We start from the raw sequence: 14,967 nt of genomic DNA, 5'->3' as shown, positions 1-14,967 counted from the left end.
TTTAAAAAATATAAGTCTCTTATGTTTCTAAACTTTGGTTTATTATGTGTACATAAAGGTAACAAAATCAGAAATGCAGGTACAAGAGATAATGGAACAATGAAAGCTAAGGAGGTCATTGGCCCTAATGTCTCTTCAAATCACGATACAGGTATATGTCTTTATTTCTACTAAACTTTGAAAATTTAAATCTGTACATATATTACATCTTGCTTTATTAGGTGATTCATTTTGAGATTAACTAGCTTTAATTAGTCTCTTTGCCAAATTTAAAATGTTCATAGTTATTCATATCTTTAAACTTTGAGTAATTGTGTGTATATATATAAACATAGATAAAATAACAACAAAACGTGGGAAAAGAGGTAATGTAAGAAAGGGAGATAAGGAGGTTACTTGCGATAATGTTTCTTCAAGTCAAGATGCAGGTACCAACTTTAAGGATCAAAAACTTGTACAAATTTGGTGACCCAAATTGATACACAATATCTAATTACTTTCTTTTGTGTTATTGAAAATTTTCATAACCTTGTATTATCGTTAGCTTTGGTTAACTCTATGTATATATAGGTAAACAAGTTACTAAAGATGACACAAGAGACAATGTAAGAAAGGAAGACATTGAGATTGCTTGCCTTAACACTTCTTCAAGCCAAGAATCAGGTATTATCAGCTTTCTTATGTTGATAATGAGCTATTTTTTGAAATGGTTATACTAACTAATGATATTTGATCACTTGAGTATCAATAGGAGTGATACGCATACCATCATATGATGATATCTATCGGCCACCCATGTTGAAATTTAGAGAAGAGGGTAGACTTTATGGAAAAAAGCTCTTGGCTGAATACTTTAAAAGTCAACACACTGTCATGCTCGAAAATTATCATCGAGTACATAGGTGATTTGAATCCTTAAACCCAGATGATCTACGTTATAAAAATGCGGATAAAAAGTATATCATGAAAATTATATCAGAGAATCACCATGAGATTTTACCATTGAAGTTTACTGGATGTGAGTACATATGGAGAGAGAATGACATATATGACTGGTGGAAGGGTACAAAGCAAGATGAAAGAAAGTATTTGAAGAAAAAAGATTCTTTAAAGAAGGTAAGTTGATTGTTACTTTTTTTAATTGGCTTTCCTAATATTTGAGGTGTAGATTCTTAGTTATTGAACTTTTAATCTTATGACATATAGAGAGAATTATCCACATCTCTTGGAGTGGATGATATAGATAAGCTTCAAAATGTATCAAATGACATAACATCATCAATGGTAAGATGATTTATAAGTTTGATATCATAAGTGTAGGATTGGCTCTTTTTCTCCCATACTCATTTAGGGGTGTCTATTGATGGCAGAGTGAACCATATGTTGCTACTATTGATTCTAATCAACTTGATGTATACATTCCTAGCATGGATGATATTGCGAATGAACAAGGTTTGAAAAAGGTATCTTATAATCTTATATGTTTATCATTTTTGTACTTGATTCCATATATTTTGAACATTTGATGTATACACATGATCTTATTTTGTTGATGTAGCCTCTTGAAGAAAGTAGCTCCTTTGAAGGACAACAATACAAGCAAACAGATTTATCATTGCAGGTAATGCTTTTGAGCTCATATCTAATAACTTTCTTTAAGAATGTCTCTTATACAGATACTTATACATTAACTTTCATTTCCCATAGATGAATATGTTCGTGGAGGAAGAAAAGAGCTTTGAAGAATTTCAATGTTATACATCCGATGACGTTCTTTGCTTTATATTAAATTTAAGATTAACCATATGATTCATGTTCTTAACAGTATCTTATCCTTTACATGCTTAAAATGTAGGATGTTGAAAATGAAGATGAGACACTTGATATGGAAAATTGTGCCAGCTTTTCAAAGTTATTGTCACATGGTTTAGACAAAATAATGTACTCAACTAAACGTCAAGAAACTCTGGAACAAAGTATCCATAGTTCAAGCAATGATAAGGTATGTAACTTTTTTTTCTATATAAATGTTTTTAATGTGATTACTAATTTTAGTTTTGAATGTAGGCTAATCCAAATGATGACATTAATGAAACATCTCGAAAAAGTCAAAGAAAGAGGAAGGTATTTGATATATGTTTGTGAGAGAACAATAGCGTCATAGTTTAGTGAATAACTAAATATATGATTTATTATATAACTATTTATTTTATGTGTTGACTAGCCAAGTGAGAAGATGAAGGATATTTTGCAACAAAGGAGCATGAAATGAGGTACCAGTATCAATGAAAAAGAACCAAAGGTGCTAGATGTAAATGTTTATATTTTTGTTTATGTCATACATGAAAAGCATAATCTACTCTTTTTATTTTATTTAAATTAGGAATTTAAAGATCTCCCAAACCAAGGCATTGAGATTAACATTTCAAATGATACTCAAATTATAACTTTATTGTTAATTTATATTTTAATTAGATATATATAATTGTAGTCATGTAGTTGAATTTGTAGCTTTGAGATTAACATTTCAAATGATGCTTAAAGGGTAGGTTTATAGTTTATATATATATATATATAATAGTCATGTAGTTAAATTTATGGCTTTTCATATTATAATTCGTGTCATTTAATTATCCATACATAGTATAATAAGTTACTTATTCTCTTTTAGTTATTCAATGCAGGTTAATATGACAAAAGAGAACATGGAAACCATACTTTTGAAGTATGTTGGTGTGCCTACAATTCATGATATGTACTTTTCTTTAAAGAGTACATACATGAATCTCCAAAAGATTGAAGCTAGCTTTCGAGTCTTGATTAAGGATACAAAGAAGCCAACAAGTGATGATATGATTAAGGAGATTGTTTATTGGCTACTAGGAAATGGCAAAGTTGTATTAAACAAAAATAGCAATGTGCTTAGTCTAGATGATGTGGAAGTTTTAGCGTAACTTCTACTTTGAGTTAAGAATTTATTGCTTTTCAACATATTGGAGATTTGAGGGATTACTCAAATATTTATTACTTTGGAACATATTGGAGATTTAAGGGATAAAACATTCAAGACACACATGTTGCTTAATTAGTTTTTAGTTCTATGCTCCTTTAAAAGTATTTTCATTTTTCTTTTGGCTGCTAGAAGTAGATGTTGATGTCTTAATTTGTTTAATCTATTTTGATCATTAGATGTATGTTATTGATCCTTACTTAGAAATGATGACATTCTCTATATAAATTTCTAGTTAAAAATTTATTGTGTAATTTCTTGTTTGATATCAGCATGTCTAAGAGTAAGGGCAAAGTAGATAAATTGATAAGGAAAAAAGAGAATTCCCACGAAATTCCGTAGTTGAAAGTACATATAAGTAGGGAATGCAAAAAATAGGAAAAATGAGAGATTTCCTAGTGAGAGTACCTAGGGAATCACATCTAGAATTTTTTTCCTATATATGGAATATTTCTTATATAGGAATTATTCCCTACATAGAAAATTCTGTATTTTCCTATGTATGAAATATTTCCTACATAGAAAAGGTCTTATGTGATTCCCTACTTATTCTCACTAGGAAATGTCCCATTTTCCCTAGTTTTTACTTTCCCCACTTATATGTATTTTCAACTAGGGAATTCCATGGGGAATTCTCTTTTTTTCCTATATGGGGATCGATTGAAAGTTCCTTGTGTACGTGGAGCAATTGGTGCCTCCAGGTTTGCCTCGGCAACAACATGACCTTCGGCGCCTCGAGTGCTTCGCCGTGTCATCCGTGTCGGCTGCCAAGAAAGATGCCGCTGAAACTACTCTCTACTTCCGCAGCGTGGCCGACGGAAAGAAGGTGCTGGCCATGACGTCCTGCCGTGGCAAACCTTTCTGGAGGTGGCTCCCCAGCTGCCCTTACCGAACCATGGTGAACTCCATGGGCTGCGTCTGGAAGCCCAGGTTCGAGGCCCTCCGTGGTAATAACCACCACTAACGCAGCCTCCGCAACAGCATCACTCGCTCTTCTACCTAGCTAATAATTGCTCAATGGTACTCTGCGTCACAGGCGGCGGAGCGAATGGGTCTCTCCAGATCGTCTCTCTCCAGACCACTTTTGTGTTAAGCCTTCTAGATCTTCTTGTACTGGGTGGGCTCTTCCTTTTTGGGGCATTTAGACACCACGCCATCCCACCTAATTATTTCGACAGGTATAACCGTATTGTATCCTCCATTCCAATGTCGAAGGTGGTCGACCGATCGATCGTTCAAACAGTTACAATCTCTCTCTCTCCCCCCTATCGACTCTAGTGTTTTCTATCGTTGACAAAAGTATTAAATAATGTCCGAAGCGATGGAGTACCATCCTGCCTCTGATATTGCAGTCGGCCTCCTGCGCCATGCATTCGTGCGTGTACGTCTCGTCACGATCCACCTCCATCAGATTAATTGCACGTACTTATTCAAATGCGAAGCTATATATACCTTTGTCCTTACCTTCTCGAAACCATCATTATCAACTTGAATTGAGAAATAGAGAATTGTGATAAACATCATCTTTATCTTATCCTCATTGTACCTTTAATTCTCTATTACATAAAAGTAGGGAATCACATCCTTATAATTCTTTATGTAGGGATTTTCAAAGTAATGTGGGGAATGCTCTATATTCCCTATTATAAGATGTAGGGAACGTAGGGACTTTCAAAGGAATGTAGGGAATGCTCTATATTCCCTATTATAAGATGTAGGGAATGCAATTTCCTAGTTATAGATAGGGAATACGTACTTGTCTACATAGGAAATATTGGAGAATTTCTTATATTTCACCAAATTGCCTATGTGGGGAAAGATTGAAAGTTCCTTGTGGTACTGCATAGGCATGCGGAAAGGCTCCTTCCAGACGAGCTCGCCCCATGGCAGCTCGTTCACACGTGTCAGCGAGTAGATATGGATCTCCAGGATTGACTCGATCTCCTCCTCCTCCTCCTCTTCGGACTCATCCTCTAGGCTTGACTCAATCTCCTCCTCCACTTCGTCGGGCTCATCCTCTAATTCCTCGTCCTCGGACTCATCCTCTAACTCCTGTCGATGGTCTTCCAGCTCACCTTGTTCCTGCCGAGCTTCTTCGTCTTCCAAGTCCACCTCGTGCTCATCTGATTCGTTATAAATGAAAGACCTAACGCCATACACGAGGTACAAGGTGGTAGAATCCGGGCTCCCCACCAGCCTAACTAAGAGGCGGCGACGTGGGTCCGTTGGGATGTTTTGCACGGAGCCCGGCTCCCCGGGTACATCGGGAAGGGAAAAAAGCTTGCAATGCAGACCAGTAGCCCCGTCGATTTCAGTCCGTGGAGCAAAAAATACGCTGCCCTCGGGAGGGACCATGACCACTAGCTTGCGAAGAAAGGCGTGTGGCACCCAGTAGCAGCCCTTCCATAGAACCAAGCCCTGCCCTGCACCCGTGTCCTCTTCAAGCACCTCCCAACCAGCTGCTGCACCATCGCTGCTAATGCATTCCAGGCCCGTGTGCAACACCTCCATCGTTCGTCCCCTCATCCTGCCTTCGTTTATGAAGGCGAGACTGTTGCGGTTGCTACCCAGGGCCAGCATTCTCTGGCTTGGGAAGTCGCCCCCCACGAAACAAGCCGCCCATCTGGAGCCTGCATCGCTGATGAGGTTGCACATTGGAAGCTCCTTGATCTCGCCAGTGAGGGGATTGAAGGAGTACAGTCTGCTTCAGCTCTGGCCATTTTCTGCAATCTCCCGGCATGTAACCACCAGGGTTCCTGCGTGTGTGCAGCGGAACGTGCAGCTCCTCTTGGTGCGCCGGGGCACACCAACCTCACCATTAAGAGTAAACCTTTCGCTGGACTTTAGCTTTGCGTTGAGAGCCACTCGCCCCCATCTCCGGGACTGGAAGTTGAATACAGCCAGGAAGCCCCAGCTTGGGTCATACACGGACAACAGCTGCCACGGAATATTCCCTCGTCCGTACAGCCGAGGCCTATCGTTCAGGCAGCGAATCAAGGCAAATTTCACATGAGCATCTTCGTCAGCCTAGCCTGTACGATCGAAGAGAAGGTTGGGCTGGGACAGCAGCTCCCTCCATCGCTGGGAAACGCACCGTAGCCTCACCAGGCTACAAACGCATGGCAGCCTCTTCAAAATCTCGTGAGTGACTTCCGGTGGCAGTCCAGCAGGACTCACTGAGTAGTACGCATCAGCTATTCTGCTAGTAGGATCACTAGCTTGCCTTGATCGCCGGCCCTGCAAGCCCGTCTTTAGGATAGTGTTGTGTTTCTGCTCCTGCACGACACTTAAGTTTTGTCTGCCTGTCATAGATCTCGATACTTCATCACCTAGTAATGAATAAGATGGGAGCTGGAAACCCGAACCATTCAGGGCAAGATCATGAAGTCTTATACTAAGGCCGTTGGGATCCTCTTCTGCGCTCTGCTTCCGCACAGGTCTCCGGACCCGCCGATCATTGACCTCTTCCATGCTAAATCTTCCCTTCTTCCACCTCTCGCTCCAGCCAGATTAATCGCTGATTCACCAGTGTGGCACGAGACCAACCACCGGCCATGCGCCACTGGGCATCCGCTCCTATATATGCATGACGGCAGTATCTGGGTTTCTCGCGGACTCCACTCGAATCTCGAGCGACCGGTCTAGAACCCCAATCCCGAACCCCACCCAAGAGAATCTCGTTTAGTCGAAACAATCATAATAATTAATGTCTCGTGTCTCAACCCCATCCAAGAGAGCCTCATTTAGTCGACACAATCATAATAATTATTGCCTGGTGTCTCAACCCTAAGTCTAAGGGGCCTTGCGGCAGCCCTAGCTGGAGGTTGCGTGAACCCATGGGTCCTTGGCACATGCCACAACAGCGAGGCCGGCTAAGCTATTTTAGAGGGGAACATATTCTTACGTCTCATATTCATGTGAAACCATATAGGGGGAAGGGTTTTGTACACCGCACAGTAGACTAGGATTCGAGAATCTAGAACAAGTGTATTAACATATAAACTTCACCCCAATGATAAATTGTTTGAGAAGAAGGGTATAGTTTTTTGTGCGAACCTAAAAAAGGCACGACAATAAATTTATAAGACTATGCTCACTATTTTAATGTGAAGTCCCTCTTGATTACCCCATAATGTTAACATCTTTCACATACCAACTGCAATTTTTCTAGACACTACACATATTCCATGATTATCTGAATATGAAAGCATATCACATCAACTACCATCCAAGCTCACTATGGATCCTAGCAAGTACTATTCTTATATGGCCATGGTTATCTTTATGACAATGGAGTAGTCACTTGTACTCATTCTCCCCTTGCAATCATCTATCTAATGGACACCTCCTGACATGAATGTTTGATATATTTTTGTACTTATCTTTAATATGAACATGTAGCATCATTATGTGCATGGCAATAGCAAGAGTCAACTCATTTTCATGAAGTTTCATGCACTTGCACATGTCTTACTATGAATTAGGCATAATAGCTACATATGTGAATCAACGAGACAACCCAAACGTTTCTAGCTCATGTAGTTGTAAGGATGAGGCTTGAAATTGTGTAAGTTTTATAGATTGAGTTGATGAGATACTCAACATAAGAGTGATCACTTGATCAAATGACCTAGAATATGATAGAAATTCGCATGTGGCTAGGTATACATCACAACATGTTAGAGGATATGCTCGAGTATTGAGAATATAGAGCATATTGCCTACATACTCAAAATATTAACTCAACCATTCAAATGGGTAATATATTTCAATGCATGGAAAAGTAGAATGAAGTGAAATTAATGGTGGGATTATTTCGAAGAAAAAAATGTACTTAAGAAAGAAATGTACATAAGGAGCTTACATCTCCATGGACAATGGTAGCCCTTACATGAGGTTTGATATGTGTTAACCGTGTCAGGGATGGCCTTAACTTTAGACCTTGAAATGAACTAGGTGTGCCATCATCAAGCTGATCACTCTCTAGTTGTCATTCTTTATCATAGTTCAACAAGAAATCTTTAATATTTACATTGGTGCTCTTAGCTATATATATCCCAAGTGTTTCTAAAAGCCCTATTCTACATGGTATCAGAGCTAAGTTGGAAGAATTCTAAGCTTTTTCTTAGTGTGCATGAATAAAACATACATTCTCTCTCTCTCTCTCTCTCTCTCTCTCTCTCTCTCTCTCTCTCTCTCTCTCTCTCTCTCTCTCTCTCTCTCTCTCTCTCTCTCTCTCTTAGCTCTCTCTTCATTCTTTCCTTAGCAACGTTGAAAAGGAAAAGATGAAAAATGAAAACTAGTGATCACATCTCTTACCATATGCTCCACATTTGAAAATGCAAAAGTTTTGTATGCAATTTTATATTTTAGATGGGTTATTCATTCAATGAGGAAATCTATTGGATAATCACATGAGGCTATATCTTGAAGTCCCATTCAAGAAAAACATGTTATTATGCTCCAAGTTCTTTCACACTATGGTAGCTCGTGTCAATATGCATGAGCTTAAAACTAATGTTAAGCCCATATGCTATGGGAATCCCCAACTAGTGAATTACATGTTTCAAATGTCATGGTAGGGCATCCTAGGCATGCACATATGATTTCCATATATATAACTAGGAAATTTTATTATCCACATCTTAAACTAGGGATTTATAGATCATATAACTAGGGAATCATATTTTTCACCTAGCATATTAGGGAATTGTAGGCTATACAACTAGGGAATTCGATTCCCCACATTTAGACTACGGAATTAAAAATATCTATATCAATAATATATACTTAATGGGAGATTACAAATAGTCATACCAAGATATAATTTGTGAAAAGTGGTCACCAAGCAAATTAGGCTTAAAATAATACGACATTTCTTCTCATCCCTTTTTACAAAATTTGGCAAAACTCTTCTACTTACTCCCCTAAAGATTATTTGGTGGTGCACCAAGCCCCATGAAGGTAACTATATTGATAAACAGTTTAATATTGAGCACCATGTGACCTAGGTCAATATTTATGAAAATTAGGAGCCTATTGCATGTGTCATTTGTGCATCTTCTTCTACACATTTCTAGTGCATGTGCATTGCTAAAAGAGATGAAAAGGATCCTCTTTTCCATAAGGCTAATGTCCTAAAATAAGTATCCATATACTTGTCTACCTCTATGGAAAACTTCAGCATAACTAACCTCCAAAGAAACATATAAAACTTACAGAGAATGATGTTGCATTCCAACAGGTTAAAATTCTTATAATAGAAAATGTGATAGATATCAAAAACCCAAGCCAAATGGGTTAGTTTCTCAATGCACATGTGCTAAGAGGTAACCATTAAAAAAGTAGATACAAAGGTACCTTGCTAATTTCTTGCAGTAATTGTATAGGTTTTCCAAATTTTGATATCCTTTTGAGAATTAATAGGACAATTTAATTTTTTCATTAATAACAATTATATCTACCTTGAAGCCCAACACATTCAATCAAAATAGAAAATTTAGGCGATGAATCAATTCTCATGACAACACCTAGCAAATCTTGAGTATCTCAAGCTATGGCTATTGTTTTTCATGTTTCTCATGGTCAAATACCATCTAAGAAGGAGGTTCCACAATGGCTCAAATACAAATTTATTGGAAAGGGCATTGTTCATGTTTAGTTGGGTTCAGACATACCCCACTATATTTCTTAGTTAATGAGCTCCTCTCTTGGGGAAGATAGTCTTACAATAACACAAGATCATTCACTTAGTTGGTATCAACACAAGGTAAAGTATAAATAACATAAATGAGGACCCTAATGAGCAAAACCACAATACACTTTATAGAGTGGCATGGATATTCCTAGCACCTCCTCTTCATACTTAATAAATGCTATAGTAACAAGTGATTGATGCTACAACCATGAATACTCAAGTCTCACACATAGACTAGATATGCTTTGAAGAGAACACAAAGAGGATTGAACAATTATGAACCGTGGGATAAGAAAACAGCTTCCCACATGTGGTAGCTCATCAAAGTCCAACAGTTTCTCAAAGCTTCAAGAAGACCATTCAATAGCTGTATCATTTAGAAGGCTGCATAATGTCAAAGAAGATTCAAGCCTTGAGCTATTGATCATACCAACGACTAGACTCACAAATCATCCATAAGAACATGAAGACCATTCAATAGTTGTAGCATTTTGAAGGCCACATAATGTCAAAGAAGACTCAAGCCTCGCGCTATTGATCATAGCAATGACGATACTCACAAATCATCCCTAAGAATATGCACTTGACTTCATGAAATCAATAGTTGTAGCATTTGGAAGGCCACTTAATGTCAAAGAAGATTCAAGCCTCGAGCCATTGATCATAGCAATGATGAGACTCAAAACCATCCCTAAGAACATGCACTTGACTTCAGGAAACCAACTACAACAAATATATACTTGAGAAGCACCAATCAACCAAGAACATTAAGTGGGAAATTAAGTTGACTATATGAAATGAAATGAAACAAATTTACACTTGCAAAGCACCAATCAAAAAGCATTCCTCAAGATGAATGTAAAATATTTTATGGGAAGGCACTAATTGGCCCCCTCAATTACTAGTTTCCACATCAAATCTCACATCCTCTGTGATTTTGTGTGTGCATGTTTGTTTGAGTGTGATGACCATCTACCTTTGTAAGTTTCTCCTCCTTTGCACATTCTTGTCCCAACAGTTATAGGATTAATTTGAAGAAAAACCCTAATGGATCATCAAGCATAGCCCTAATTACTCAAATGAAAATGGCATATCTTCTTGATACATGTTTGACCAATTTATTTGACATTTTAGCATGCTTATCGTACACGCATATGATATGGAGCTTTTTCACAACTGCACCACGTAATTTACACATTAAAGAAATGGATTTTATCATATCTCCTTCAAATTATCCTCTAAGGATGCTCTTATTGGTATGATATAATGCAATAGTCCTTTATTTCAACCCTTTTGTAGCTAAAGAAAGTATCATTGCAACAATCTTCCCTATGATAAAACCTTGAGAATTCATTTAACCACCAGCCTCACACAAGTTACCTATTTGGGCCTTCATTTTTAGGGTCTATCTAAGATAAAATGAATTGCTAAGAATTGGTCATCTCCTTATCTTGAAATCGTGTAGCTATATAATGATTTTTACTCTTCTTGTTAGTTCAAATTACATGATAGCTTTTGAGGGGCTATCTATTGTTGTTAGATGCAGGGGTTTCTTATTTTCATTGAAATATTGAAGGGTTTTATGTGGTTCATGACCTTACTCTCATTGAAGCCAAAATACATATTTTTATCCTCATGAACCTTACTCCATATGCAGGTACTCCATTTGCAGGTACTCCACGTGCTCCACGTGCATTGACTGAAGCACAAGCATCTGCAGAAGCACGTGCATCTGCAGAAGCTTGTGCGTCCAGCGAGGCAGAGGGCAGTTGACAGAGAGGAAGGAGGGAGAGTCGAGGGGGAGGATGAGGGTTGTGTGGGGGTTGCCTAGGAGGTGGTGAGCGATCACCCTCGCCAGTAGATCATGTAGAGGAGGTTATACGCCATTACTATAGAGTTACAGATGCCGGTGGCATCTTTCATGATGATGAGGGAAGGGATGTAATGGCGTACATGAGGAGCGTCGAGCATGCGACGTATAAAGATTGTTTCATTGCCTTCAAAAATCAGAAAAGCGGCTTGTGGCAGGAGGTGTTGAGGGCAGTCCTTAGGAGATACCCAAATCCTGAGGGTCAGTGATTCTCAGATGATTGGGGACGTACAAAAGTGAGGGATATGCTTCACAACAAAATATCCCACCTCATGACACGGGCCAGGGACTCATTGCGGAGGCTGGAGGAGGGGCGTGGAGCCTACAGCCAACCACCTATGTGCCACCGTGTAGAGTAGAAGAAAGCCAAGAAGAAAGCAGCTGAGAAAGTGAAGAGTCGCCAGCACGCAGAGGCGCGACGGATCCAAATGGAAATAATGGGATCGTCACATTACGGATCGGGCGGCAGAGAGTCGTAGGAGGCAGTGTTTGTAAGTATATTTTGATTTCTAGTTTTTTTTAATGTATATTTTTTTAAATTATTTATATATTTTAGTCTAATATATTGTGATGTCTAATTGTTTGTATATCTCTAAATGTTTTGCAGACTACCATCGTTGGTAGGACACCTACCCCTAAAGAGGTAGGTTACCATCGAGGCCATAACCGCGCAACGACATGGCTTCACTTTTATGAGGAGGGTCTCATCACTGAGGACCAATACAACCGGGCCATGAGGATTCGACAGCCAGAGGAGGTATGTTTTCCTTACTTTCCTATTAAAAGTATAACTAATTAGAACTTTTTCTCCACCTTGTCTATGTAAGCAACCCTGATCTTTTGTGTGTGTAGGCAAACCCTGATGTGGAGCACAGTAAGGAGGGGGATAGCGACGCTAGTAGCCATGGTGGTACTAGGGAGGATGTTTCCTCTTCAGATTCGTAGAGGAGCACCATACCTCCTCATGAGGCCTTCTTTTCTTGTATATGTATGATATCTCTTTGAGCCTACTGCTTGCGGCCACGCTTTAGGTCGCAAGCACTCAAAACTTCCCTTGTAAATGCTTTGATATATAATGAATACATGGACTTTCACTTTCAATTCTCGTGCCCGTAAGATACATTGTCTTTTTCCCAAATACACAATCTGATGTATGGGAGGGGGGGAAAAAAAAACCAGCAACCACATGCTCTCTGGTTTTTTTTTCCAGTTCTGTTTTGCGCGTCTATCAGCGCGTCTAAATTGCAGGTAATTCGCGTTTATTCGCACGTCTATAATACAGACTACACGCGCTCATACACGCGCTGCATAATTCAAATTAAAAAATAAAATTAAATATCTTTTTTAGAAAAATACATTTTTTGTTTTCCGTTCGCGTCTATTAGTGCTTGTAAAAGTGCGTCTAAAAGCTTGTCTATATGTGCATGTATATGTGCGTCTATTGCGCGTCTATTTGTGCGTGTAAACTCGTCGATACATGCGATTATGGACGCATAATCATAGACACACAAATACACGGGCGGATAGACGCGCCCGTAAGTTTTTCTCTGTATTCAAAAATTGCGTCTAAATGTGCGTGTATGAGGCTTTTTTGTTGTAGTGCATGTTGACCATGACATTTATATTCCTTTTGATATTTAGTATCAATAGACCTAATCATCATAATCTTGGACCTCCATGCTATGGAACCTTGGTTTATGACATGAGCAACTATTTTGATCAAAAGAACAATGCCCTACACGTCGGTGTTCAGCAAAGCTCCCCATGGAATCTCAAAGCCTAGAAATCCCTACACATAGTTGCATCCATCGGTAAACGCTTCCAACTAAATATTGCTATGTAGGCCATCCTGGTTACACAATTTTTACCCCATGATTTAGGTCCCAAAACAAATGCATTGTACCACGTACGCCACATGCGAACACTTGTTAAGCCTATCTTATAGTCCACACCCTCCATACGCAGAGCCTTGCGATTAGATTGCATTGTTTCTAAATTAAAAGGGCAAGACCCGAAGCGAACAAGGCCAAAACATGCGGACGCCAACGTCTCACTTTCCAGTTCTCGCAAGAGACGGCGTTCCGGATTCGTGATGATTCATGGAACATAAGGGCAGTCTTACGCAGTGGAATAGCTCGAGCTCTCGTGCGATGCTGTATTGCTCTCGATGCAGTGGAATAGGACGATAAAAGAAGCGTCGCGTTTGAATAAGTGAAATTAATGTGATGGAGGCCGATCGGGATGAGACTTACATGGACACATGCATGGCGCAGGAGGTAAGTGATGATTTCATGGAACGTGAGGGTCTGTTTGCTGATAGACGTGCAGTGATAGGTATCACTAATACGTTCTCTCTGATACGTGTGTAAAAAGCGACAACGTAATCTCTGATACGACTCCTCTGATACGTTCTCTCTGACCCGGAAGCGAACGCCGACACCCCCCCCAGGGCTTGGGCAGGCTCGTGATGCGGTTATGGTCCAGAAACAGGAAGAAGAGACTGGTGAGGTTGGAGGCGAAGGCGTCGGGTACCTGGCCCGAGAGGCGGTTGTAGGCGAGGTCGGCATTGACGAGGTTGGAGAGCTGGCCAAAGGAGGCAGGGATGGGACCCCCGATGGAGTTGCTGAAGATGCGGATGTGGTGCAAGCTAGCCATCCCGCCTATCGAGGGAGGCAGAGTGTCCGTCAACTTGTTGTAGGAGACATCCAGCTCCTGCAAGGCGGCCAAGTTCTCAAAGGACGCTGGGATGGCCCCCGTGAGGCCGCCTTCCCCGCCGTCGATGAGCATGTTGCTCAGGTCTAGGCTCACGAGCGCGGTCAGCTTCCCCAACGAGGAAGGGATCGGACCGTGGAAGCAGTTCTGGCTCAGTCTTAGAGTGTGGAGGGCCGATATACACCCAGCAACACACGCATATATATATATATATAGACGCACACATACCGCACCCCTGTAGGGAATGGAAGTTGTTCGTTCCTATATCAGCGCACGAGAGTGAGACTACAGGAGTCGTATCAGAGAGAACGTGTGTAAAAAGCGACGCTCTCTTGCACATCCCTGCGCCCATCTCTCACACACACAAACGTAGAGACTAGACTAGGCTAGCTAATAGGCCGACGCTTTGCCCCCTCCGGAAAGAAGGAGCAGACAAGCGACATTGGCAGACAAGGAAACACCGAGGATCCCTCTCAGCTTTAATGTCCCTTGCTTCTGCAAACACACACCCCCATCAGTTAACTGTTTCTCTGGACTGATTGATTGATTGATGGATTGGGTCAGGTCTACAGGAGAGATTAACTTTAATTTGAGACATTCCTTTGGAATGAGTTTCTCTGTTTCGCTCCTGTTCGTAAATCAGAAGCGAGGGTTTCTTGGCTTTACATGCATAATACT

General features: G+C 40.0%; 1 protein-coding gene across 1 annotated transcript in view; it reads left to right on the top strand.

Annotated features, from left to right (window-relative positions):
* The first annotated feature begins 1,215 nt into the window (after positions 1–1,215).
* LOC148030723 (uncharacterized) overlaps positions 1,216–14,967 on the top strand; it is a 61,725-nt gene continuing 47,973 nt past the window's right edge. Inside the window, exons 1-4 of the mRNA XM_087687411.1 lie at positions 1,216–1,284; positions 1,371–1,463; positions 1,559–1,621; positions 1,856–2,002. Of these exons, the coding sequence (XP_087543537.1) occupies positions 1,282–1,284; positions 1,371–1,463; positions 1,559–1,621; positions 1,856–2,002 (306 nt within the window). The 5' untranslated portion in view covers positions 1,216–1,281. The remainder of the gene's footprint in view (positions 1,285–1,370; positions 1,464–1,558; positions 1,622–1,855; positions 2,003–14,967) is intronic.

Source organism: Lygodium microphyllum, chromosome 10 (genome assembly GCF_053477565.2).
Source record: "Lygodium microphyllum isolate KBCC chromosome 10, Lygodium_microphyllum_v1.1.10, whole genome shotgun sequence".
NCBI lineage: Eukaryota > Viridiplantae > Streptophyta > Polypodiopsida > Schizaeales > Lygodiaceae > Lygodium > Lygodium microphyllum.
The sequence above is the reverse complement of the archived record's forward strand: the minus strand, read 5'-3'. Positions and strand labels throughout refer to the sequence as shown.